The 24381-nt window shown below is 40.1% G+C and overlaps 1 protein-coding gene across 2 annotated transcripts in view; it reads right to left on the bottom strand.

Annotated features, from left to right (window-relative positions):
* The window catches only part of ppp2r5eb (protein phosphatase 2, regulatory subunit B', epsilon isoform b), a 36879-nt gene that overhangs the window by 9448 nt on the left and 3050 nt on the right, over positions 1-24381 (bottom strand). For both annotated transcript variants that reach the window (XM_062995734.1, XM_062995733.1), the window contains exons 2-6: positions 19850-20010; positions 6659-6855; positions 2495-2596; positions 984-1076; positions 398-528 (exon numbers count right to left, since the gene is read on the bottom strand). In XM_062995734.1, coding sequence (XP_062851804.1) covers positions 398-528; positions 984-1076; positions 2495-2596; positions 6659-6855; positions 19850-20006 — 680 coding nt within the window. In that variant the 5' untranslated portion in view covers positions 20007-20010. The remainder of the gene's footprint in view (positions 1-397; positions 529-983; positions 1077-2494; positions 2597-6658; positions 6856-19849; positions 20011-24381) is intronic.

Here is a 24381-nt window from a genome sequence, read left to right as displayed (position 1 = left end):
GTGGAGGGATACTGGACTAGTAAGCATAAGGTTGCTGGTTCAAAACCCACCACTGCCAGGTTGCCTCTGTTGGGCCCTTGAGCAAGGCCCTTAACACTGAATTGCTTAGATTGTATACTGTAAGTCACTTTGGATAAAAAGCGTCTGCTAAATGCTAAAAATGTAAATGTAAGGAAGGAAGCAAGGACCTGGATAAAAGCCACATTGTCACAGAAGAACATGCAAAACTCCACAAGCAGCTGCCCTATAGAAATCTGATAACACTTTCTAATGAACCCTGGGATTAGTTTGGACAGGGCAAAACCGTTGGCTCGACATGAGCTTTGTAGCTCGAATGATTGGCTAAACTGCATTTTATTTCATGCTTCATTAAGAAAGAAATCTGATGCGCTCTTACCGTAGAAAAATATTATTTATTTGTTTTCGTATAAAAGCCCTCAGTCCCAGGAATTTGCCGTAGATTCTGTGTAAGACTGTTTTCAGGTAGTCTCTCTCCCGCGGGTCCTCGCTGTCAAACAGTTCCAGAAGCTGCACAAAAAAAAACAGAGGAATTAAAACAGTGCAAATTATTTATTATTCCCTCCTTTTCCATCAACCGCTTTATCCTGGTCAGGGTTGTGGCACATGCGGTTCCATTGGGGAAACACTGGACACAAGGCAGAAATACCCTAAACAGGACGACAAACCATCGCAGAGTTTCTGCTATCCCTGCTTGTGAGTTGAAAGTAGCTTTGAGATACAGTCTACAGTAGAACTTTGCTATCACATACCAGAGTTAGATATAGAAGCTAACCCTGTATTGCCCTCTAGTGGTCGGGAATGCATACAGTCATCATGACAAAAGCCAGAAGGTGATACATAAAATCCCCCCACACACAAAAATATGTATTATTAATATGTAAATGGTCAATCTCTGGAGTCTGACTAGTTAGACTGAAACTGGGGTGAGTTGATATTGTTTGTTGGAACAGTCAAACACTCACCTGTAAGACAAATTTCTGGTCTATATACTTTTTGGCAATGCTGGGCTGGAACTCCTGACTCTCCAAGAAGCGAATGAAGAACTCATATACCAGCTGAGAAACACACAAAGAAGAGGGGAAACAATTAGACAAGCACTTGGATTCAGTACTGGTTTTAATGGGAGGGAGAGAAAAGTGTAACTTAATGTGTGAGAAACTAGTGGCACCACGAGGTGCATCTGTAACAATGTGGGCCAAATGCTGGGAACTATTGAGCTGTACAGTTCAATGAAATGATTCCTGCAATTTTTTCTGCAACAGGGTAAAAGAGCTGTTTCGAAAACCCCTTTCATTTAAGAATACAAATGGCTTTTCTGCAAATCTGATGGATCAAATGTTACATCCAGCAATTCGTATGACTGATTTTGTCACATGGAAGGTTCTTTTATCTCCCAATCTAGTCTTTTCCAATTCCCGATTGTGAATTCACTGCTGCTTGTACAAAGAGAGACAGATCATCACAACCCCCTGCAGCCAAATTATTAATCTGAGTTGCTGAATCTAGACCTGACCTGGTAGACTTTTGAAAAAGACACCAATTTTATTCAATAACTAGTACGTTAGCTACAGAAGAAAAAACTGAAGAGCCGACCCTCAAGCACAAAACTCTGGGTTGTCAGTTAAATAGGGAAACCTGCCCTGTCTTGTCTTTACGCTTAATGACTATTTGATCAGGTAGAGCCACCGTGTACACTCAGATCCAGAACCGAGGTCTTCCACGTCTAGCTGTGTGGAACTACTGGAAGGAATGCTGATTCCATAAACATCAGGTTATTTAATTATCTCAAGTTGATCTTCATTATCCAAAGACTTGCAGACGGTGTGCTATAATGACACACTGTTTGGTTTACAGGTTTAAACGTGTAATTAGCATGTGTACGTTTTGTATATTTTATGACTATGTGCATGCAAACTGCTGATTTTTCTCCTCTGTATTGCAAAACGTATCGTTTGTGTTTTCAGAAATTATTAGATAATAGGATTCAAATCAAGGAACCTGAACATGGTTACATTTATTTATTTATTAGGATTTTAACGTCATGTTTTACACACTGGTTACATTTGGTACAGTTTAAGTTTAATGTCAAACAGTCATGGACAATTTTGTATCTCCAATTAACCTCACTTGCATGTCTTTGGACTGTGGGAGAAAACCAAAGCTCCTGAAAGAAAACCCACGCAAACACAGGGAGAACATGCAAACTCCACACAGTAAGCACCCGGACCGCTCCACCTGTGAAACGAACCCAGAACCTTCTTGCTGTAAGGCAACAGTGCTACCCACCGAGCCACCGTGCCGTCAACATGGTTACACTTATGTACAAAACGCATCTGTTAAGCAAACCTGATCAAGTGGCTAAAAAGTGCGCTCTTTGAACAGCAATTTGACATACTTCAGTGTACACATACACAAACACACAAACACACACACAAAGGGTTATGTCAGCAGCAAAGGTAGTGAATGTGAGCACCTGTAAGTGTGGCCATGAAGCTTCTAAAGTGGGTTCGTCCTCCTCTGGGTCGAACTCGTTACTCTCGCTGGGCGGAAGAGTGCGAAATATGTTGTAGGACACCTACGGAAAAAAAACACAATTAAAAGTTGCTTTAAATACAAAAATTAAACCGTTTATTTTAACCATATATGGAGCTAAAACTGTGAGAAAAATATGGCATGGCGACCAGTGAGCTGGGAGAGCGGGTGTGCATTTCATGCCAAGTTCATACTACACGACTTTCTGATTTGCCGGGTCGCTGTACAGTTCACACTACACAACTGAGTCTTTCAGTCGGTGTGTATTTCACACTACATGACTGATCAGCGATAGGGGCTTTCACACTACACGATCCATCACCAGCTGGAATCGCAGGCGAGCTTCTCTGGTCTCCCAAACTACGTTTTTTTTTTACAAAAACACACGTGAGAAGTTATGAGGGGTTTAATGATACCACGTCCAAAAATGCACGTCAACAAGTAGCGAGTGATCGAAGTGTTTGTGCGCTGATGTGCAGTGTAAAATCAAGGAGGAAAAATAAATGAATCTGAGTGGATTTGGCAACACGAACAGCATGAATTGTTCTAAAGTAAGTTGGAGGTTAATTAATATTTTTTGCAATGCAGTGTTGGTGTTATGTTTTGTAGAGAACGACCAGGTCAGAAATACTGTAAAACGTGTGTTCTGATATAAACTATATTATCCCCCTGTCCCACCTGTTTACACTCCTCTCCTGCGTTTCCCCTCACACCGTATTAGGGCTGCACGATATTGGAAAAAACTGACATTGCGATATTTTTTTTTTCCTGCGATTTTATTGCGATATTAAAAAAATGCAGGAATTTTCACCACATTATTAATAATATTAATAATGCATGTATCTTACTCTAAATAAGGGGCTCATCTGTGAAAAAGGGTGGTGCCTACAAGTGATACAAAAGATTATGACAAGCTACATCTTTGTACTCGGTTGAAACTGAGCATTAAACTAAGAAAGCTTCAATATCACATGAGGGAATTAACAGGATTGACAAAATTGGTCATTTAATATTTTATTTCACAATCAAAACCTCTTCAAGTAGTAAACATTATTTAAAAAAACTATACAAACAAAAGAGCAGTTATACACCTGTTCCAAATCTGAGATTTCTTAGTTACTTAGATGCCTTAGTTACTAAGCACAATGCTGAGGCAGAACGAGTGAGACTCGAAAGCGTCCTTAGTGAAGAAGGCAATCCCAGAATACACTGCGGCATCTCTTCTCTCAAACGTAAATAAATAATTATTAATTTTTAACGAGTGTTTTTCTTTGCAAGTTTGGGCTTGTCAGCAAATGTAACAGTTTTCTGTACACGAATCGAGATGTTATATTGACATGTTAGCGCCGTCCCACCTCATTCCATTGGTTTTAATGGCAAGATGCTAAATGCTAAATGCGAAACCCGATGGAATCGGGCGCGTTCCAATAACCTGCCTTCTAAGTCATTGACTTATTAGGATCCTCTCTACTGTGGCAGCTGCCTATGTAGGTAGTACAGCAAGGCAGCTCACTAGGTTGTTGAACACACTGGTAGATGTGTCATGGAAAATGAGAACGGTGTGAATTTTCGTTTTGTGTCAAGCAGCAAAAAAGTTTTAGCATGACGTATTTGATTTAATTTGCATTAAGTAACATCGCACGTCCTGCGATGTGACTATCGCGCATGCACACATCGCGATGTCGATGCTGAAACGAAATATCGTGCAGCCCTACACCGTATCTTGCGTTCTCATTGGCTGTTCGACATAGCACTCGCTGCCAGTTGTGCAACTCAGATCAGATATCTGACCTGCTAGAAATCTCGATTCGGAGCGCTCGGCGAGCCGGTCGGATCGAGTTGTTGGGTAGTTCACACTTAGCGATCGAGAGCCGAGTTTTGATCGCTGAGCGAACGCCGAGTTGCTCCCGAGCCGGCAAATCTAGCACCGACCAGTCGCCGAGCGAAAATCAGGGCAAGAATCGTGTTGTGTGAACTAGGCATCAGACAGCAATCCCATGTTTACTGATCCTGGAATCACTTGTAGTGGCTCTTCAATATTTAATTCATCCTCAGATTAAGAAAACAATAAAGTTTCATAAAGCCACCTTATACTTTTGTGGTGCTTTTATCTTCTCACGTTTCCAATCGATGAAGCTGCACAGTGTTCCAGTAGAAACTAAATACATTTCATACCAAACTGCATGTTAATGAACCGTCTGGTCAATCAGTGAATGTCAAACACAGTCATGGACAACTTTCAGGGCTCTAGAGTGCGACCAATTTGGTCGCACATGCGACCTATTTTCTCAATGGTGCGACAAAAAAAAATCTTAGGTCGCACCGGCGCGACCAGGCGTCCGATGGAAAAAAAAACAACAGACACACATTAGGCCAATATCATGGTCTAAACCAATCAGAGATAGTGAAGGGCGGGACAATATTGTAGCGGTGATATGTGAGCGACATTCAGCTCAGCCAATCAGAATGCAGCACCAGGTTTATACACGTGCGTTCCGACGTTCTGCAGTAAGTTTAGTTTTGTATATGAGACTTGCCGGATGTTCCAGAATGGAAGTTCGGGTTCTGGAGCTCGGCGGTGTAAAGTGTCGTAACGCTCACTTAAGTCCTGACTAAACAGTTAAAGTGACTCTACCCTCTACTTTATTCCCACACCTCCACCACCACACAGCAAAAGACCCGCAGCATCCCCACCGGACAGCGGCTAGGTGAGCCGACCCTCTACAGTAGCAAGGGGCTAATGCTAGCGGTAAAGTGCGGCGATAGTGAAAGTAAAAACACGACAATATTTTCGTTAAGTAAAATATAAAAATAACTAAAAGACCATAATATATTACAATACATGTAGTCAAAATACACAGTGAGTGCACCGCAAGCGATTTTGGGAATCTGTGTAAAAGATACAGTAAAGCAGATAATACAGTATAATGCACTGCATTTAAGATTACACTCTAACACTCTCGAGCCCCATACACACACACACACACACAAACATATACATATAATTTTAAATATACACACACATATACTGTAAATAGATATACACACACATTTACTCTATTATTATTTTTATAATTTTTATAAGTGTGCTATAATTAGTCTATAATACTATAATTAACTGTAAAGAGCATGGGAAGACCATGGCCGGCAATAGTATATTTGTGACTGGTTCTAATACATTTCGAATTGAAAGGCTGAAAAAGCCCAATGCATCTATAAAACACATTACATGCGGCGATAAATGCACTGCCCGAGTGTCCCCTCTCCCCACTGCCCTTCATTGTCAGGCAGCAGCAAACAGATCATCAGACGAGGCCATGTTGACCAGATTGTTAGTTAATCATTTACAAGTCAATATTGCCTGTATGGACAGTGATTTAAAAAAAAAAAAAAGTGAACCTGTAAAACTGCGGTGTTAAATGCGATGCGGTCGAAAATGTGGGTGCACCTAACTTTTGTGCTGGTGCACCTAAGAAAAAAAGTTAGGCGCACCAGTGCAACCAGTGCAAAACGTTAGTCTAGAGCCCTGACTTTGTATCTTCAATTCACCTCACTTGCATGTCTTTGGACTCCCGGTGGAAACCCACGCAGACATGAGGAGAACATGCAAACTCCACACAGAAAGGACCCGGACTGCCCACCTGGGAAGCGAACCCAGGACCTTCTTGGTGTGAGGTGAAAGTGCTACCCACCGAGCCACCCTGACTATTATCCAGATCTAATGCAGTAATATTTCTACTCTGGCACTCCCTACTGCTTGAGCTGCAGGCTAGCACATGCTTCCTCCAACACATGTGAAGCTGGCTAGTGGTGGATTTATCTAAAGAGTGTTAACACAAACAGAGGAACTGGCTACGCTGCCTGTATTCCTCAAACGCTTAAGCAGTCATCTAAACCAGCTGTTACAGTGGTGAGGAGTCGACCTCTCATCCCTTCCTCCCTGCATCAGGTGCTTTGTGCCCGTTATACGCACATCACACAAGGCGACCCAAAATATTCAAATTATTTTTAATCAATAAAGTCTCCATTTGTAAGGTACGTCAACAAATGAGAATAAAATAATAAAGGTTATGTAGGGGATTGTAAGAGATGTATGAAAGCTCACCATTTTCACGACCTCTGGGTAGGCCTGCTCGGTGAGATAGCCTCGGCTCACCGTGACGTAATCCACCAGTTCACTGAGTGTTGAGCGCTTGTACTCTTTCATCTTGAGGTCGGAGAGCGTGTCCATAAAGTCGAACAAGGTGCAGCACTGCTGCAGCTTCTTCAGGAACAAATCCGGCTGCTCCTGAGCGGGAACGTCTGTCGGAAACATTAGCAAGCAAACCGTAAGATCGCTAGGTGGTTGACAAACGAAGACGAGTTTCGTCAGTATGGATCAAATGTACGAGGGTAATTTTTTTAAAGTTTTCTTATTAAGAATTTTTAAAACAAATGACATGACTTTTCTACACTAGCCTAGTGGGTAGAGCTTTGGGCTATCAACCAGAAGATTGGCGGTTCAAATCCAGGCTCTGCTATGCAGCCACTGTTGGGTTCTTGATCAAGGCCCTTAACCCTGTCTGCTCCAGGGGCGCCGTACGATGGCTGACCCTGCGCTCTGACCCCAGCTTCCAAACAAGCTGGGATATGCGAAGAAAGAATTTCATTGTACTGTACACCTGTATATGTATATATGACAAATAAAGTACATCTATCTATCTTCTTCTATGTTTCCCAGCTTGGTACCAACTTTTAATTCCATCAGCCAAAAAAGTTTTTGGTTGAGCGTGTAGCCACTGATGCACCACTACTTTCACATCGTCATCATAAGAAAATCTTCTTCCCCTTTAAAGCTTCTTTGAGTGTCCAAAAAAGTGGAAATCAGATGATGCTAAATCCAGACTATAAGCTCTCTCTCAGTCTCTCAGACACGACCAATTACTACTCCTCCCGCCCTCACCGTTTCCTACCAAAATATAAAAGTGCGGAAACTTTCTGAAGATCCCTCGTATTATACTTTGAATACTGTGCAAAATCTTTTTAGAAGAGGTTTAACAAGCATGATTGGCATGTTTAGTCAGTCACTGTAATAAACCTTTTGCTACAGACTTTGCTTCAAAATCTACATGAATGCAGAACGTATGTAATCTGCTCATTGTGTTTGTTTATCGAACCCTTCTGCAGTACTGCTACAGTTTAGCTATTATAGTTTAATATATTATAAAGAGTTGTTTACTTGAAAATCGATCATGTGCTTTAAAATAGGGTGTTATAAGCAACTGTCAACCAATGACTGTCAACAATCCATTAAAAAAAAAGGCCAAAATTGCATCCCTGATAAGGGTCACACTTAATAGAATAGAATGCCTAGAATGTCTTTATTTGTCATATATACATATACAGTAGTACAGTACAATGAAATTCTTTTTCCGCATATCACAGCTTGTTTGGCAGCTAGGGTCAGCCATTGTGAGGCGCCCCTGTAGCCGAGAGGGTATCGTGGTACAGCTAAGATTTAAATCCTCAAATTTCGACTGATAGCCCAAGGCTCTACCCACTAGGCTACCACTATCCCTTTCTTAAGTCTCAAATAATTGCAAAATCCACCTATTGCTTTTCTCACGCAGCTCGTACCACCCCTGCGCAGGCCATAAAGAACCAAGCCGATCACACACGCCCACTGAACTCATCTTTTTTACCTGCCAGTGACGGAATCTCCCAGAGAACAGGGTGCCTCGGCTAAACAGCAAAGGTAGCGATTGTATAGCAACAATGAAGCCTGTCTTTGTATGGATGTGCCGTCAAACTGATAGCATTGCCTTGAATTTAAACTCGGGATCTAACTTGGTTTTTGTCTTCCGCTGCACACAATTTGTCTTCCGCCGCTGTGTACCCCTGATTACGTTCAAGGAGGGTATATTGCTGCTCACGTGCCCTCTAACGCAGAGGTGTCAAACTCACGGCCCGCGGGCCAGATCCGGCCCGCCACGTCATTTGATCCGGCCCGCGAGAGCTTAAACGACTGTACGATTGTTGTGATGGTTCGAGTAGTTACAGAGACGCGCTTATAATTTAATGGGATTCCTGCGCCTTTAAGCCTTTAACTGCTGACATCGTAGTCATGGCAACTAACTTTGACCTTCGCTGAGAAGCCATGTGACTTTTACGGCAAAAGAACGCGGGTAGTAATGTAAACAATAACAATAAATATAAATAATTATCTTGCAGTATAATACCAAAGCATCGTCTGTAAGTAGTGGCGTTTATATTCTCAGTTGTTTGTAAATGTTTAGTGAGTATATCACAGCGTTTTAGTTACAAATTTACCGTAATTAAATACAGTTGTTACCGTTACTATAGCAATTAGTATCTTTACACAAAATTTTAACTCGTTAGCGCTGTTTTACGTTTGGTTAAATCTCATATTGTACCAGATGTAACACTTGACTACAGCTGTGTGCTTTTACTGTATTAAGTTCTTTATCGTTTTTATTGTTTGTATTTTTACTTCATTCTGGTGCACACAGTGTATCACACAGCTGGGAAGCAAATAAAACCGACTGTATTCTGAAGAGAGCTGTCTGTCTGTCTGTCTGTCTGTCTGTCTGTCTGTCTGTCTGTCTGTCTAGCTGAGCAAGGGGGATAAACTATTAGTGAGGGCAGAATGATCGTCTTAAAATACACTGTAAAATCCTACATTAACTGCATCTCTCAAAACGCATGCTGATTTTGTGACCTGCAAAGTGACACATCCCGCCAGTAGATGATGTTAATAAATATTTACACAAAATCCCAAAATGTACAAGAAGATAAGTAAGAAAATTAAGCAGAAGGAGGAAATGTAATGAAAATGAAAACAAGTTTGTGCTTCAGGAAGAGAAACAGGTGCGTCTCTTGTGTTATGAGGCTGTGTCTGTGGTAAAGGAGGACAATATAAATGCAGAATTCAGCCTCCAAGAAAAACAACAGACTGCAATCACAGCAGGATACGTTACAATCGGCCCTTTGAGGGCCACCATAATGCTGATGTGGCCCTCGGTGAAAATTAGTTTGACACCCCTGCTCTAACGCGTGCGCAGTCCCCTTCTTTACGCCCATGCTTCTGCACAGGCACCTCTATCAGTGGATAGAGTGTGAAGTCCTTGCACAGCATTTAATGCATTTAATGACCCCACTTACTTAGTCCGGTTGTTTCCCCACCCAGCAGATATGGAGGCCAATTTGTTTCTGCTGCAGGCCCTACCAATTGTGCCCGTTAGATAGCGCCCAGCCAACCGGTAGAGGAGCCGAGATTCGAACCGTGATGTTTAGAATCTCAGCACTGGTGTGCTAGCAGAATATCCTGCTGCCCCACCTAGGCACCTGTATTTATTACCAAAATAATAGGTACAATTATTAGTTTTTGGTAAGAATGTGTTTGCAAAGCTCGAATATGAAGAGCAGATTAATACTTTGTCCACAGAAGGAGATATTTATATTCTGCCTCTCTATTAAACACCAAACACACTTTTCTAAATTAACTATAATTATAATTTTTTTTTTATTATTATTACTAGTGAACATAGTGTTTCTCCAGACTATTCCGTCTGCTGTTTGGGCTTAGGCCTTTTTTAATGCCTTTAATTGTATTTATCCATCTTGTTGCTGGCCATCCTCTTCCTTTTACTTTTAACTCCTACAAGCATATTTGTTAATAAATTGATCCTTCTCATAATGTGTCCAAAATAGTCTAGATAATGTGGGCTTCCAGTGAAAGTTTAGGTTCGATTTTAGACCTTACCTAAACATAAGAAAGGCCTCTACCTTCTACTTTAAGCCAACAGTTTCTCCTTGAGCTTCAGAAGTGGGGGAGGGTATATGTAGAGCTTTCTGAATTCTCTGAAATGGAATTTCTAGGAAGAAAGAGGGGACAAATAAAGTAACAGCCTCAACAGCTTGTGTCTTAAGCACACAGGGAAAACCCCGGGGTGTAAACGGAGCAAGACTGGTTTAGGTGTACTGCACGAGAAGGTATGCTGTAGATGAAACTGAGAAACACATCTCTAAAGCCATTAATGAGGTGAACCTAAGACTCTACACATCTTAAACAGAGACAAACTTAAACATTTCCAACAGGTGGAGAGTGAAATGCAAGTGTACTACAGAATGTTTCTATAAAATTCTATTTTTAACAAAACAATTCAACTTTCCAGAATTAAACTGGAGAAATGAAAGCCCATGGGTCCCATGTAGGGCTGGACGATATGGCTAAAATTTATATCACGATATAACTCCTAATTTCGGTCGATACGATATAATTCCGATATCGATATGAATAACACAAATGTCAGAAAAACTGCCAAAAACACCAAAATTGGATGGCTGTACCTGCAAACCTCTTTTTCTGGCAAGAAATACAAGCTGAATACACGACTGAATTATTCCTTCATCTCTTTTCAGCTATTTCGTCTGCTTCTTTTTCAACTGTGGACAGTGGCAAAGCCAGACAATTTCCATAGAGGTGGCCAGACTGAGACCATTGCTCACACAGGGGTGGCACAGAAACTGTCTGATACCTTATTTTTGTATGTGGCTAGTAGCTGTTGATCTAGTAGTGTTTTGGTCACTCACTCGTTTACCTATACAGGCAGTGAGTACCATGTAGAATTACATCAAGCCTAGCATAATAAACTTTTTATTTTTTCTCATTTTCCCTGTGAAAAACTAAAATATAGCCTATAACCTTAACAGAATTTCAAAGATATTCCTTTGCAATACTTGATCATTTGATTGCAAACTTGTGTGTACTGATGAGACTCATCTGAACCCCAGAACATGCCAGTGTGAATGCATGGAAAACTAAATTTAATTTTCTTTCAAGAATATGACACATTCTGACCAACACTATTAAGCCAAATCAGCATTGAAAATTGACTTTACTTTTAATAGCCTTCTACAATGCTGGGGCTTCTTAAAACTGAATATTCTCTTTTCAATAGAAGTGTTATGTAAATGCTATTAAATTGTTTTTGAAAAAAAAAAAAAAACGCCCAATTAGGAGGAAAAAAGCCCAATCTGGCAACAGTGGAACGCGAATATCCCGTTGGTGCCTTTATTCGTAGCGCGCCTCAACTACTAAGAAGTAATATTAATAAGTGGTATTAGTACTCAGTACTAGTACTTCTTCTGTAATTGTGTTGGTGGTTGACATTAATGTTGAGTGTGTAACTGCACTGTTTTGATGGAGAACTACTCGCTTGAGGTGCGCTGTTGAATTGCGTCCCTGTGGGAACACCTGCGAGCAGAAATGCTTCCGCAAAAAAGTAACACGGGCAAAGCGCACTGACATATGCATATCGATCGAATTTGTTTAAAAATCATATCACCGTTATTGAAACATTTTCTATCGCGATATATATCGATATCGAATTATTGTCCAGCACTAGTCCCATGTGTACACACATTCATGTAATGAGAGTTTGTCAGCAACCCACCAAACAAGCCATCATGTTTGAGTCCATTGTGAACAAGTTAAACCAGCTTGGCAACCGTAAACAGTAAAACATAGCCATGCAGCAAAAAGACGCTGATCCTGATCCTTTACCATAATGGCTTAATATTTGTCTATATATCATGTTTTTGTCACAACATATCATTCTTACATAACATAACTTCTGCATCACTGCTGTGGTTACTAAGTTTAGCTATTGTACAAGGGATCTTTAAAAAGTTTCCACATTTTTATATTTTGGTTGGAAACGGTGAGGGCGGAGAGACCGAGAGAGAGCTTATAGTCCGGACGTAGCGGCATCTGATTTCCACCTTTTTGGACGCTTAAAGAAGTTTTAAGGGGAAGAAGATTTTCATGTGATGATATGAAAGCAGCGGTGCATCAGTGGCTACGAGCTCAACCAAAAACATTTTTGCTGATGGCATTAAAAAGTTGGTACGACTCTGGAAAAATGCATCGCTAAGGAAGGTGACTGTAGAAAAGTTATGTCATTTGTTTTTGGAATTCTTAATAAACAGTTAAAAAAGTGCAGAAACTTTTTCAAGAACCCTCTTATAAAGGGTGTTCAGTTTTCAACCACAAAGTCCTGATTTTTCCATTCAAGATCCCTGATGGAATCTCAGATTTTGCATTTGCACTTCGTTTATCCACTAATTTTAATTCTAGTTTTAAAAGGTGCTGAAACGTTTTGAAGAATTATTTGAAACTCGCTTTTAAATGGGTTGTTAAAAGTGACTGTCATCCAATGACTAAATGGCAATGGTAAGTAAAAGCAATGGCAAAAATTGCATTCCTTATGTTAATCAAAAATCCCTACAAGTACAAAACTACAGGTGTAGCTACAGAGTATCGATTTGTATCGTGCCCTTACCCACCCTCAGTGTGCATGTGGCAGTTTTCTTTACAGAAAGATTTTAATTTTTCTAACCTGAACAGGAATCTGATCTGCATTTTTGTTTTAATTATGAATGACGGCAGAGCTATTACACATTAAAACCACAAACAAAGAAGCCTACACACACGATTGGTTGTCTGTCGAAAGAAAACATCAAAGGCATTCGCACAGAGATGGGGAATAACTGAGAGCAGTGCGTGACTCCTACATCTGTATCGAGTACAGTATGAACCTAACTCAGACAAGATGTTTTCATTTTTCCAGCCGACAAACTTAGGTGTGATGAGTATGACTCTAGGGTTGATTTCCACAACACCCACCAGTAAATAACTGATTGAAAGTTGGGTAAATGTGCATATATAAATTTTATTAGGATTTTAACATCATGTTTTACACACTTTGGTTACATTCATGACAGGACAGGTAGTTACTGGCTACACAAGATTCATCAGTTCAAGTTGTAATATCAAACACAGTCATGAACAATTTTGGATCTCCATTGCATGTCTTTGGGCTGTGGGAGGAACACGGAGCTCCCGGAGGAAACCCACACAGACACGGTGAGAACATGCAAACTCCACACAGAAAGGACCCGGACCGCTCCACCTGGGAAATGAACCCAGGACCTTCTTGCTGTGAGGCTTAGAGTTGTCTGGTCTTGTACACCCCCCCTCCCTCCCTTTCTCTAATAAGTAACGACCACACAGAGTAAAAACCACAACATGGTTCACATTCTTCAGGTCGGAGAAATCACACAACACCTGCAGCAATGCCCTGACCTTTAACCTCTCACTTCTACATGCACACACTGAGAATTACAACCCGAAATACCTTAACTGCCTCCAGCTTATTGTTTAAGTTGTTTGAAGTAAAAAGAAGTTGACAGAAACTATATATGATGCTCTTGGAAAAATAGTGCACGTGTGTTTGGACACACTGCAAAGTCAGTAAGTACTCTGGTGGTAACACAAAGCATGATGAAAGTTTTGCAATGTTGTTAATGATTTCCAATGATGTTTATATTTTAAGTTAATGCATAGTTTTTAAAAGTATGTTTATAAATGACTCTTTTTAATTTCTATAACGTTTTCATTCATATAATCGTTTGTATGATTTCATTCAGCGCTACTTGCTGCGTGCATGACCTAAGTCGTATTTGGTCCAGTCACTGGTTGGCGGCATTAGGCGCAGTCTTAAAAAATGCCATCTGCAGCAGAGTCAGAGGACGATTGTAGAGAGCTTTCAAAGAAAAGCTCAAAATTTTCCAAGATCCAAATCATTAAAAGTTCGGTGATACTTAAAACTGGCACAAAACAAAAAGGTGGTTTATACTCTGTGCAAAGCTTTGATTGTATAGCACAGCAACACTAGCGCCATGTTGCACATCTATATTGTTTCATTTAGCTTCTTAAACGCGGAGATCTTGGAATACCGTTTTTCTTAGCGAGTTTAGTTAAACCGCCGCGCACTTCGCTGCATTGGGCTTGCGCTGTTTGCAGTTGCTGTGTGCAAAAAGCTTCTCATGTGAAACACTTACCACTGTGTTTACATCGCTTAGAATTTGAAGTAATTTTTGAGTGAATGTGTAGGTTAGAATCTGGGCTCATTCTGTCTTTACTGTACGTGCCCACCTCTATTTTATTTCTGCTATACGTTTAAGCACTTTGCTTTGTGTACGGAATGCCATAAACACGTGTTGCACTTTGTTTAATATGGAGCACTTGAGAATGTGATAATATGGACGTAAACCCTGTTTACATTTAGGTTTGGGCCATATTATTATGCCGTACAGATTTCTGTTTAAATAAAAGAAGTGTAAATGAGATTCTGAATTACATTTTTTTAGAGGAAAATGAATCGTGTAGATTAATCAACTAATCGATAAAATAGTCTAAAGATTAATCAATAGAAAATAGTCGTTAGTGGCAACCCTAACAGTTATATTAAGACGATTACTTGTTGTGCATACTGCAAACGTTGATGATTATGCAGGCGAGGTTTGTTTTCAAGGACTGTTTAAAGCAGATCATGTTTGTGTGAGCAATGCAAGGCAGTGGAACAGTGCACCTCCAGTCCTGTGTTAACTAATGCTCAGTTTCAGTCCTTACTGCTGCTACATGAGTGTTTTGCTTTGTTTTATCAAACAGCTTTCACATTTGCTTTGAACTGGTGTTTCTTAATAATACTTTGGTTGGTTGTCAATTTGTCTGACAATTCCTGACCTGCTTAACAAGTCCTATGGAATCAATCGTATCCCAGTTTTAAAAGCTGGAAGGGTGTCCAAACGCTGGCACATGGAATAATTATTAATGTTTTTATTTATCTACTCTTAGTGTAATGAAACATTATGTAACTGCATAATCATTTGTAAATATTTATTTATTAGAATTTTAACGTCATGTTTTACACACTTTTGGTTACATTCATGACAGAAACGGTAGTTACTCATTTATACAAGTTTTAATGTCAAACACAGTCATGGACAATTTTGTATTGTCCAATTCACCTCACTTGTATGTCGTTGGACTGTGGGAGGGAACAGGAGCTCCTGGGGGAAACCCATGCAGACAGGGGGAGAACATGCAAACCCCATAAAGAAAGGACCCGGGCCGCTCCATCTGGGGATCGAACCCAGGACCTTCTTGCTGTGAGGTGACAGTGCTACCCACTGAGCCACTGTGTCGCCCTATTTGTAAATATATAGCGACAGAGGTTGCATGAAATTTGGAATTTGCTCAGGGGTTTCAAATTGCAAATAACAGTAGACATAAAGGGTTTGGAATTCTTTATTAAATTCTTGACTGACTCATGACGCATGTATCAGCTATTTAAAAACCATTTAATTAGAATTATATTATGTAATAGGTTTTAAAAAGACCAAATGTATGAGGACAAACCCAGGATAATTAATTAAAAATATAAATTTATTGTTTAAATTAATGATCCCAAAAGTTATGGAAGTGTATAGCAAACATGGACAAACATCAAACTGAAAGAACAAGGGAAAGCTTACTGTCCAGGATAAACACACTTCATTTTAGAATAGCTACAAAATCCCACAAAATAAACAAAGCTCCCATTCAGAAAGCCTCTGAATCAAACACACACCTGCATAACAGAATCATTACACACAACAGTTACACCAACTTTAATAGAAGAGAAAAGCGATAGCCGTCACGGCACAAGGTGGTTTGACAGATCAACTCTCCATCTCCCCACCCACCGCGAGCCCTCCTCCCTCTCAACACGCTGAGATTGGCAGCCATATATCCACTCACCCGCTCACACGTTCCTCTCTCTCTGCCGTCTTTTCTACCTTCTCTGGGGTTAAACTCCACCAATTCAGAGCCAAACTTTTTAAAAGTGTAAACTCACGGTGTGCTGCAGTGCATTAGTGTGTGTGTGTGTATGAAAAGGACAGCAGAGGTCAGGATCATGTTACCAAGCACAGCTGACCCCACGGAAACTATGGACGAACAAGCCGAAAGGGAAGGGAGGACCCCCCCACCCACCTCACCCCCAGCAACACAGCGTGCGTCGTTCCTTTCTGTCTTCAGTTCTATTTTTTGCTCTGCCCGTTTTAAACTTTCTGCCCAGGATGTTAGGGGAGGTCTAGGAATTTAGTTTCAGTGTTAGACTGGGAAAGAATACACAGGGACTTAAGTTAAAGGAATATATATGGGCGGTATTTTTTAGAATTCTGACGGTTTCACTGTATAGTGTGCTATATTTATACACAGAATATAAAGAATTTTAATTTCATCATGTATATAAGAGGTTTCGAGAACTGTAAGATTTGCTTGGCCGCACATATAGACTCAATATATTAAGGTATTAATATGCATGCAACAGTTGCATGTAAACAATTTGTATTCTGCAAACTGCAACACAGTGAAAACAGAACTTGTATGCCAAAAACTATAACATTATTATATAAATGCTGCCCACATGTTGCCTATATTTGAAGTCTATGGCTGCTGTATAAACTATGCTACAGTATGGCGGTATATAAAAATCCATACCGTATGAAATTGAAGCCGGTACACTGACTATATATATTAGGGCTGCAACTATCGATTATTTTTGTAATCGAGTATTCTATCGATTATTCCAACGATTAATCGAGTAATCGGATAAGAAATACTTTGCTTTAATAAAGAGCAAAAATAAATACATATAAGATTAAATATGACAATTATCTTAAAACAAACTGTATATTTTTATTACTTGCATACAGGACAGTTTAAAGACAAACCGTTTATATATACAGTATATACGTATGTGTGTGTTTATATATATACTGTATATATATATATATATATATATATATATATATATATATATCAATAATACATAAACATCGCCTTTAATTTGGGCAACTTTCAAAACTAAAAGTTTTAGCTACAGCTCACACAGAACATAAGGCTTTAATATTCTGACGTGTGTACGTGTGTGTGTTTGCCTGAGCCCTCAAAAAAGCATGTGGTGGTTGCGATAAAGAAAAGTATCAACACGACTCTCTAATGGTCTGGATGTTGTTCTAAATTTTAGTTTTTTTTTTCCCAGTTTAAAATGATCTCAAACTTTCAGTCGTTTTCTTTGTTCCTCTGTTCGCCTCGCTATGTTCTCTCTGTCTCTCCATTCTGCAGTCCGCGCTATCAAATCTCGGCTGCGTTTTAAATCGCTGCTTTCATACTAAACAGTACGCAGACGGAAAGTACCTGGAATAAGTCCTGTTAAGTACTGTTTAAGTGTGAGATTTTGGACGCAGCCCTTGGGCTTTCTCACGTCACCTGCACAGAGCGTGAACGCCATGTGAAAGTCCGTGCGGAACACCGTGAGCTGTGTATCCGTGTATGGAATAAACGATAAATTTTGAATCGATCATTTTTAGTAATCGAATTACTCGAGGAATCGTTTCAGCCCTAATATATGTATATATATATATATATATATATATACCGATCTGCCATAACATTAAAACCACCTGCTTGTTTCTACATTTACTGTCCATTTTATCAGCTCCACTTACCATATAGCAGCACTTTGTAGTTCTACAATTACTGGCTGTAGTCCATCTGTTTCTCTTCATGCTTTGTTACCCCCCTTTCATGCTGTTCTTCAATGGTCAGGACTCTCCCAGGACCACTACAGAGCAGGTATTATTTGGGTGGTGGATCATTCTCAGCACTGCAGTGACACTGACATGGTGGTGGTGTGTTAGTGTGTGTTGTGCTGGTATGAGTGGATTAGACACAGCAGAGCTGCTGGAGTTTTTAAACACCTCACTGTCACTGCTGGACTGAGAATAGTCCACCAACCAAAAATATCCAGCCAACATCACCCCATGGGCAGCGTCCTGTGTTCACTGATAAAGTTCAAGAAAATGACCAACTCAAACAGCAGCAATAGATGAGCGATCGTCTCTGACTTTACATCTACAAGGTACAACTAGGTAGGTGTGTCTAATAGAGTGGACACGGTATTTAAAAACTCCAGCAGCGCTGCTGTCTTATCCACTCATACCAGCACAACACACACTAACACACCACCACCATGTCAGTGTCACTGCAGTGCTGAGAATCATCCACCACCTAAATAATACCTGCTCTGTAGTGGTCCTGTGGGGGTCCTGACCATTGAAGAACAGGGTGAAAGCAGGCTAAAAAGGTATGTAGAGAAACAGATGGACTACAGTCAGTAATTGTAGAGTGTTTCTATATGGTAAGTGGAGCTGATAAATTAGACAGTGAGTGTAGAAACAAGGAGGTGGTTTAAATGTTATGACTGATCAGTGTATATCAATAAATATTCTTTCTCTGGTTACTGAGGTGACTTGTAAATTTTGTAGTCAGTGTATTACACATCAGCATAATAGATATTTTTGGAGTGGGGAAGGGGTGAATATTTCTGACTGCAACTGTTAAGTCAATGCAGCCAGCAGCATTACAGTGTAAATCATTCAACACCCTGATACTGAATTAATAAACAACCCAACACACAGAGAGCTTAAACTGTTAATTAAAGGGCAGCTGTAAAACGACTGCAGATTGAGAAGGTCCCTGCTGTTCTTTCTATTGTAAAGCTTGCTTTCCTAACAGGGTCATGAAAATGCTGCTCTGGTTAAAAGGCTCAATAAAACATGATCTTCAGAATTTAGAATGCATTCAACAGAAATCTGTTGCTTTTGTTTCCGCTCCACATTATTGTATGGTACATTGATCGCACATTTAGTGGTTGTTTTCACTGCCAAGTGACCCGTACTGTACCAGAGTACCTGTGCTACATTGGATTACTCTTCTTGACCAGAGAGCAAGTGTACCAGATCACATAATTGGAACGAGAATCACAGCAGACCACTGATTGGTCAAATGCAATCGTCTGTGAACTGCGCTTGAGCGATAGAACACAAGCTCCATGTTTAAATCCCAACTGCGATGGATTTTCTGTGCTTTTGATTAGTGAGCTGCTGTGGGTCTGATGACGAGGTTAAGTCTGACAATAGCACATTAGGTACGATACTGACAGTTCTGGATTTAAATGTGGGTTGTGCAACAGAAAAGGGGGCTATATGAGGACTTTTCAGTCTTATGCCAAATTAAAGGTCAAATTCCATCTTTTTTTCTATTTATTTTAATGCATTTTCTCCCTTTTTGTCATGTTTTAGCATAGTCAATTTGTCTTCCGCTGCTGTGGATCCCTGACTGCGTTCGAGAAGGGTATATTGCTGCTAAACATACAGAATGGAAAACAACATGCTGAGATCGCTGCTTCTACAAGGAGTGTCTCTAATAGTTTAATAACTTTAAAAGCAGTTTGAGGGGATTAAAGCACCTAATAATATGGTAAAGCCACCAAAACAACGTTCACATGATCAGTGACACAAATGTAAAATAAAACGAATACTAAATGGTGTGTGTGTGTGTTACCTTTGAGCAGTGGGAGAGGGGTGAGCTCGATGGGTTTGCCCTGAGAGCGGAACTGTGAGGAACTCTGTGAGCGCTTCTGCTTAGCCTTTCTGACTGATTTTCGGGAAAACCCGTCTACTTTGTCCACTGACGGCGGCGAGGTGGCTGCTGAGGACATAGCCCTGAAAAAACAGATCAGACGACAGGATTCAGCACCTCTGATCATTGTATTAAAAGATAGATAAATCATGGACGGATGAATGAGCTGGTTAATCTGGTACAATGTATGACAAACTGAAAAGTCCTTCGCTGAGGTTACTGGACCACATTTGACTAGTGATGTAACGATACACTCTACCAACAATGCGATGCGATTCATGATACTGGGTTCACGATACGATTTTTTCCAGATTTTTTAAACAAAATGACGCTGAGGACAAATGATGACAAAGTTTCCTTTTATTATTTCTCTTCAGATAAATAAAAATAAACACATATACAGCATTTTATTTTTTTGTACAAACTATGCAAAACAATGCTGCACATTTCCCTCTGTGTAAAAAAACTGAAATGAAATTTTAAAACAAATCCCACATTAAAAAATTAAATGAATAATACAAATAAAGAAAGTATCCTCACATAAATAAATTTGGCTGGAAAATTCCAAACCTGGCAACCCTGTAGTGACGTCAAACAGGCGAGATGAATAGTGCCAGCACTCTCTGCTGTTTAAAATGAATATCGCTTCATTATACATGTAAACCGATTTAAATCGTTACACGTGTGAATCGATTTTTAACTGTCTTGTGGTGCATCGTTACATCCCTACATTTGACTTGTTCATACTGCCACGATATCCGAGTGTGTTCGCCTCAAAAATTTATTTAACCTGCATTCAGCTGCCTACTGATCATCCTGTTTTAAATGCTCTTTCAATCAGGCTCACTAACTTAAATCTAGTTTTAAATATTATTTAAAGAAAAAATCCGTCTTTAAAAAATAATTATAGTGCACAGATGAAACTTTTGCATACAATGGATGTCAGGAATTTCAATCATTTTTGCTGTTCTTTTTCTGTGACCGAGTTAAAAGCAAAATAGCACAAAGGTGCATTTCATGGAATGTCTATGGCCACATGGTTCCTACAAACTCACAGATGCCAGAGATTACGTTGTATTGTGACTGACAGAACCGTCTGAAACACCATTTTACTATCATTTTCATCTGAACACATTAGAACCACAAATCAACTGCTTGTGTCCTTGTAAAAGGGGTGGGGGGGTTATTTTAACTTCACACCAAGCAGAACTTATAGTGTGTGATTTAAGCGTCTTTTAGCAAATTTCCACCTGACTGCGAGTAAAGCCATTTAGTATGTTTGTTTACTAGGATTTTAATGTCATGTTTTACACTCTTTGGTTACAGTAGTTACTCATTACACAAGGTGTTTCTCTGTGGGACTTGGGGCTCTCTGTGAGAATCTGATGCTGGTATGTGTAAAGAAGCGCTCTGTGGTGACAGAAGCGTGGTGTGCTAGCCTTCGACCCTTGTCGGTCAGTAAGGGTGTAGTGCAGGTGTAAATGGTCTCCAGCCTGCCTGATGGAATTGGAAATATCCAAACTGGGACAATGCAATAGGCAATTTTAAGTGCATAGATTTGACAAGTTGAACATATCACAGTTATATATTATTAATAAATAATTTTAAAAATTTGCGTTTCTCTGCACGTCCCGATTAAAAAAATTCTAAGCTACTTAAAAGCACCAATGCTCTCATGTCACTACATAAAAGTAAACCAGGAAGTCTGATTACTTACCAGCTCATGCACACACACTGGCCCTTTTATGGTCATATTATTGCTAAATGATTTGTACATGTCAATGCAGGAAGACAATAAAGCATTAAAAGTCCTGACAGAGTCAACATACAACAAGAAAAGCTGTGTAGCTTATTTATATTGCTTTCAACATTCAGACTGAAAGAAAAGAATGTAAGAGAACATGGGAACAATGTTGTATGGTTGTGATATTGTATAAAGAGGCCTATTGTTAAATCATATGAACAACTGATTAAAATTGGAATAGACAGACACATGTTTGGTTTGCTCTATAGCTGTTAATCAAACAGAAACTATAATAACAAAGTGACCTGGTATGCAAGAACTCTACACCCTAATTATTCTAGTTATTGAAATATCCCAATAACTCTGCTGCACCTGCTACAATCAGAACAAAACTCGCTACAGTGTCTACCACAGTGTTACCACCCAAATGTAACGTGGTTAATGGGGGGTTCCTTTTAATGCACTTGTCAAACTCAAGGCCCGCGGGCCAAATCGAGCCCACCACGTTACTTTGTGTGGCCCGCGAGAGCTTAAAAGCCATCTCCCACAGCGCATGCCGATTTTGTGACCCGCAAAGTGACCACATGCCACCACTAGACGGCGGTGTTTCCACATCAGCGTTTAACTGAGGTGGTTTTCCAACAAGTGATGTTGAGAAATATTTACAAATAAGTCCAAAATGTACAAAGAGAGAAAATTGAAGCAGAAGGAGGTAATTTAATAAAAGATGGGAAAGTGAATACAAGTTTGTGCTTTAAGAAGAAAAACCTGTACGTCTCTGGTGTTACGAGGCCGTGTCTGTGGTACAGGTATATTGTGGTACAATATAAATGTAGATATACATTATTTTACATTTACATTTTCAGCATTTAGCAGACGCTTTTATCCAAAGCGACTTACACAATGAGCTGAACACGATGAGCAATTGAGGGTTAAGGGCCTTGCTCAGGGACCCAACAGTGGCAACTTGGTCGTTGCAGGGCTTGAACCGGCAACCTTCTGTTTACTAGTCCAGTACCTTAACTACTGAGCTATCACTGCCCTGTTGTTATAAATATACAGTGCAAATTTGGCATTTTGACACCAAACACAGAATTTAGCCTCCAAGAAAAACAACAAATTGTCCAAGACTTAAAAGGCAGACTGCAATCACAACAGGATACGTTACAAACAGCCCTTTAAGGGCCACCATAATGCAAATGTGGCCCACCTCTGCAACATATGGGCTACACACAGTACTTGTATACTAAGTTCATATGTATTATATGTGTAGCTTACTAAATATCTAAACTGGATTGTGTCTGCAAGGTAAAAATTGAAGATTCTGACAGACATCAAGACACCTGAAATACATTTTGCTAAAATGGATCAGCCACCCACACTTATCATTAAAGGTAGGAGATGTTTTTTGACTCCAACAAGTTACACTGATTATTTTTCCAACATAATTTTAGCTTGAACTAAACACCATCTATATTATGACACTGCAAGTAGATTCACGGTGCTTCTGAAAAGCTCCACTGAACCATCTGATAATCATCATGAATCAGAACAACACTCAACATGTAAAAATGCTCAGCATTTCCTGTAGTGTGTTAACACCTTACCATGACTCGGAACGACATTACAAACTTTGCTTTCATCAGGCATGTGTTCATCATTCAGCAAAATATAAAAGACATGTAGTGATCAGAATGCACATGTTGAACCTCAAGACAAATGAGCTACAACCACAAAACCCATAAATGTCAGTAAAGACCAGTTATCTGAAGCTACAGTAGACACAGGCTCACCCAAACCAGACAGGCTGGTCTGATAAATCTTGTATTTTGCTGCAACGTGCAGGTGCAGAATTTGGTATAAAAAGCATATGTTTCTAGACTTAACCTACCTTAACAGTTTAGGAAGGTAATGGTGTAATGGTTCTTCAGGCCCCTTAATTGCATGATTACTGTGTCACTAAGTACAAGTCAGTTGCCTAATAGTCATTGGAAGGTTGTGAGTGTAAGTCCCAGCTCTGCCATGCAGCCACCACTGGGAATTTTGAGCAAGACCCTCAACCTCTCAGCTTCGGGGCGCCGTACATTAGCTAACCCTGTGCTCTGACCCCAGCTTTGTTTCTACACTCCCTGTCCATTTTATCAGCTCCCCTTCCATATAGAAGCACTTTGTAGTTCTACAATTACTGTCTGTAGTCCATCTGTTTCTCTACATACCTTTTTAGCCTGCTTTCACCCTGTTCTTCAATGGTCAGGACCCCCACAGAGTAGGTATTATTTAGGTGGTGGATCATTCTTAGCACTGCAGTGACACTGACATGGTGGTGGTGTGTTAGTGTGTGTTGTGCTGCTATGAGTGGATAAGACCTGCTGATGGAGTTTTTAAACACCTCACTGTCACTGCTGGACTGTGGTCCACCAACCAAAAATATCCAGCCAACAGCGCCCCGTGGGCAGCGTCCTGTGACCACTGATGAAGGTCTAGAAGATGGCCAACTCAAACAGCAGCAACAGATGAGCGATCGTCTCTGACTTTACGTCTACAAGGTGGACCAACTAGGTAGGAGTGTCTAATAGAGTGGACAGTGAGTGGACACAGTACTCAGAAACTCCAGCAGCGCTGCTGTGTCTCATCCACTCATACCAGCACAACACACACTAACACACCACCACCATGTCAGTGTCACTGCAGTGCTGAGAATGATCCACCA

Source organism: Trichomycterus rosablanca, chromosome 5, assembly GCF_030014385.1.
Source record: "Trichomycterus rosablanca isolate fTriRos1 chromosome 5, fTriRos1.hap1, whole genome shotgun sequence".
In the NCBI taxonomy this organism is placed as follows: domain Eukaryota; kingdom Metazoa; phylum Chordata; class Actinopteri; order Siluriformes; family Trichomycteridae; genus Trichomycterus; species Trichomycterus rosablanca.
This window is presented reverse-complemented; position numbering and strand designations above follow the sequence as displayed.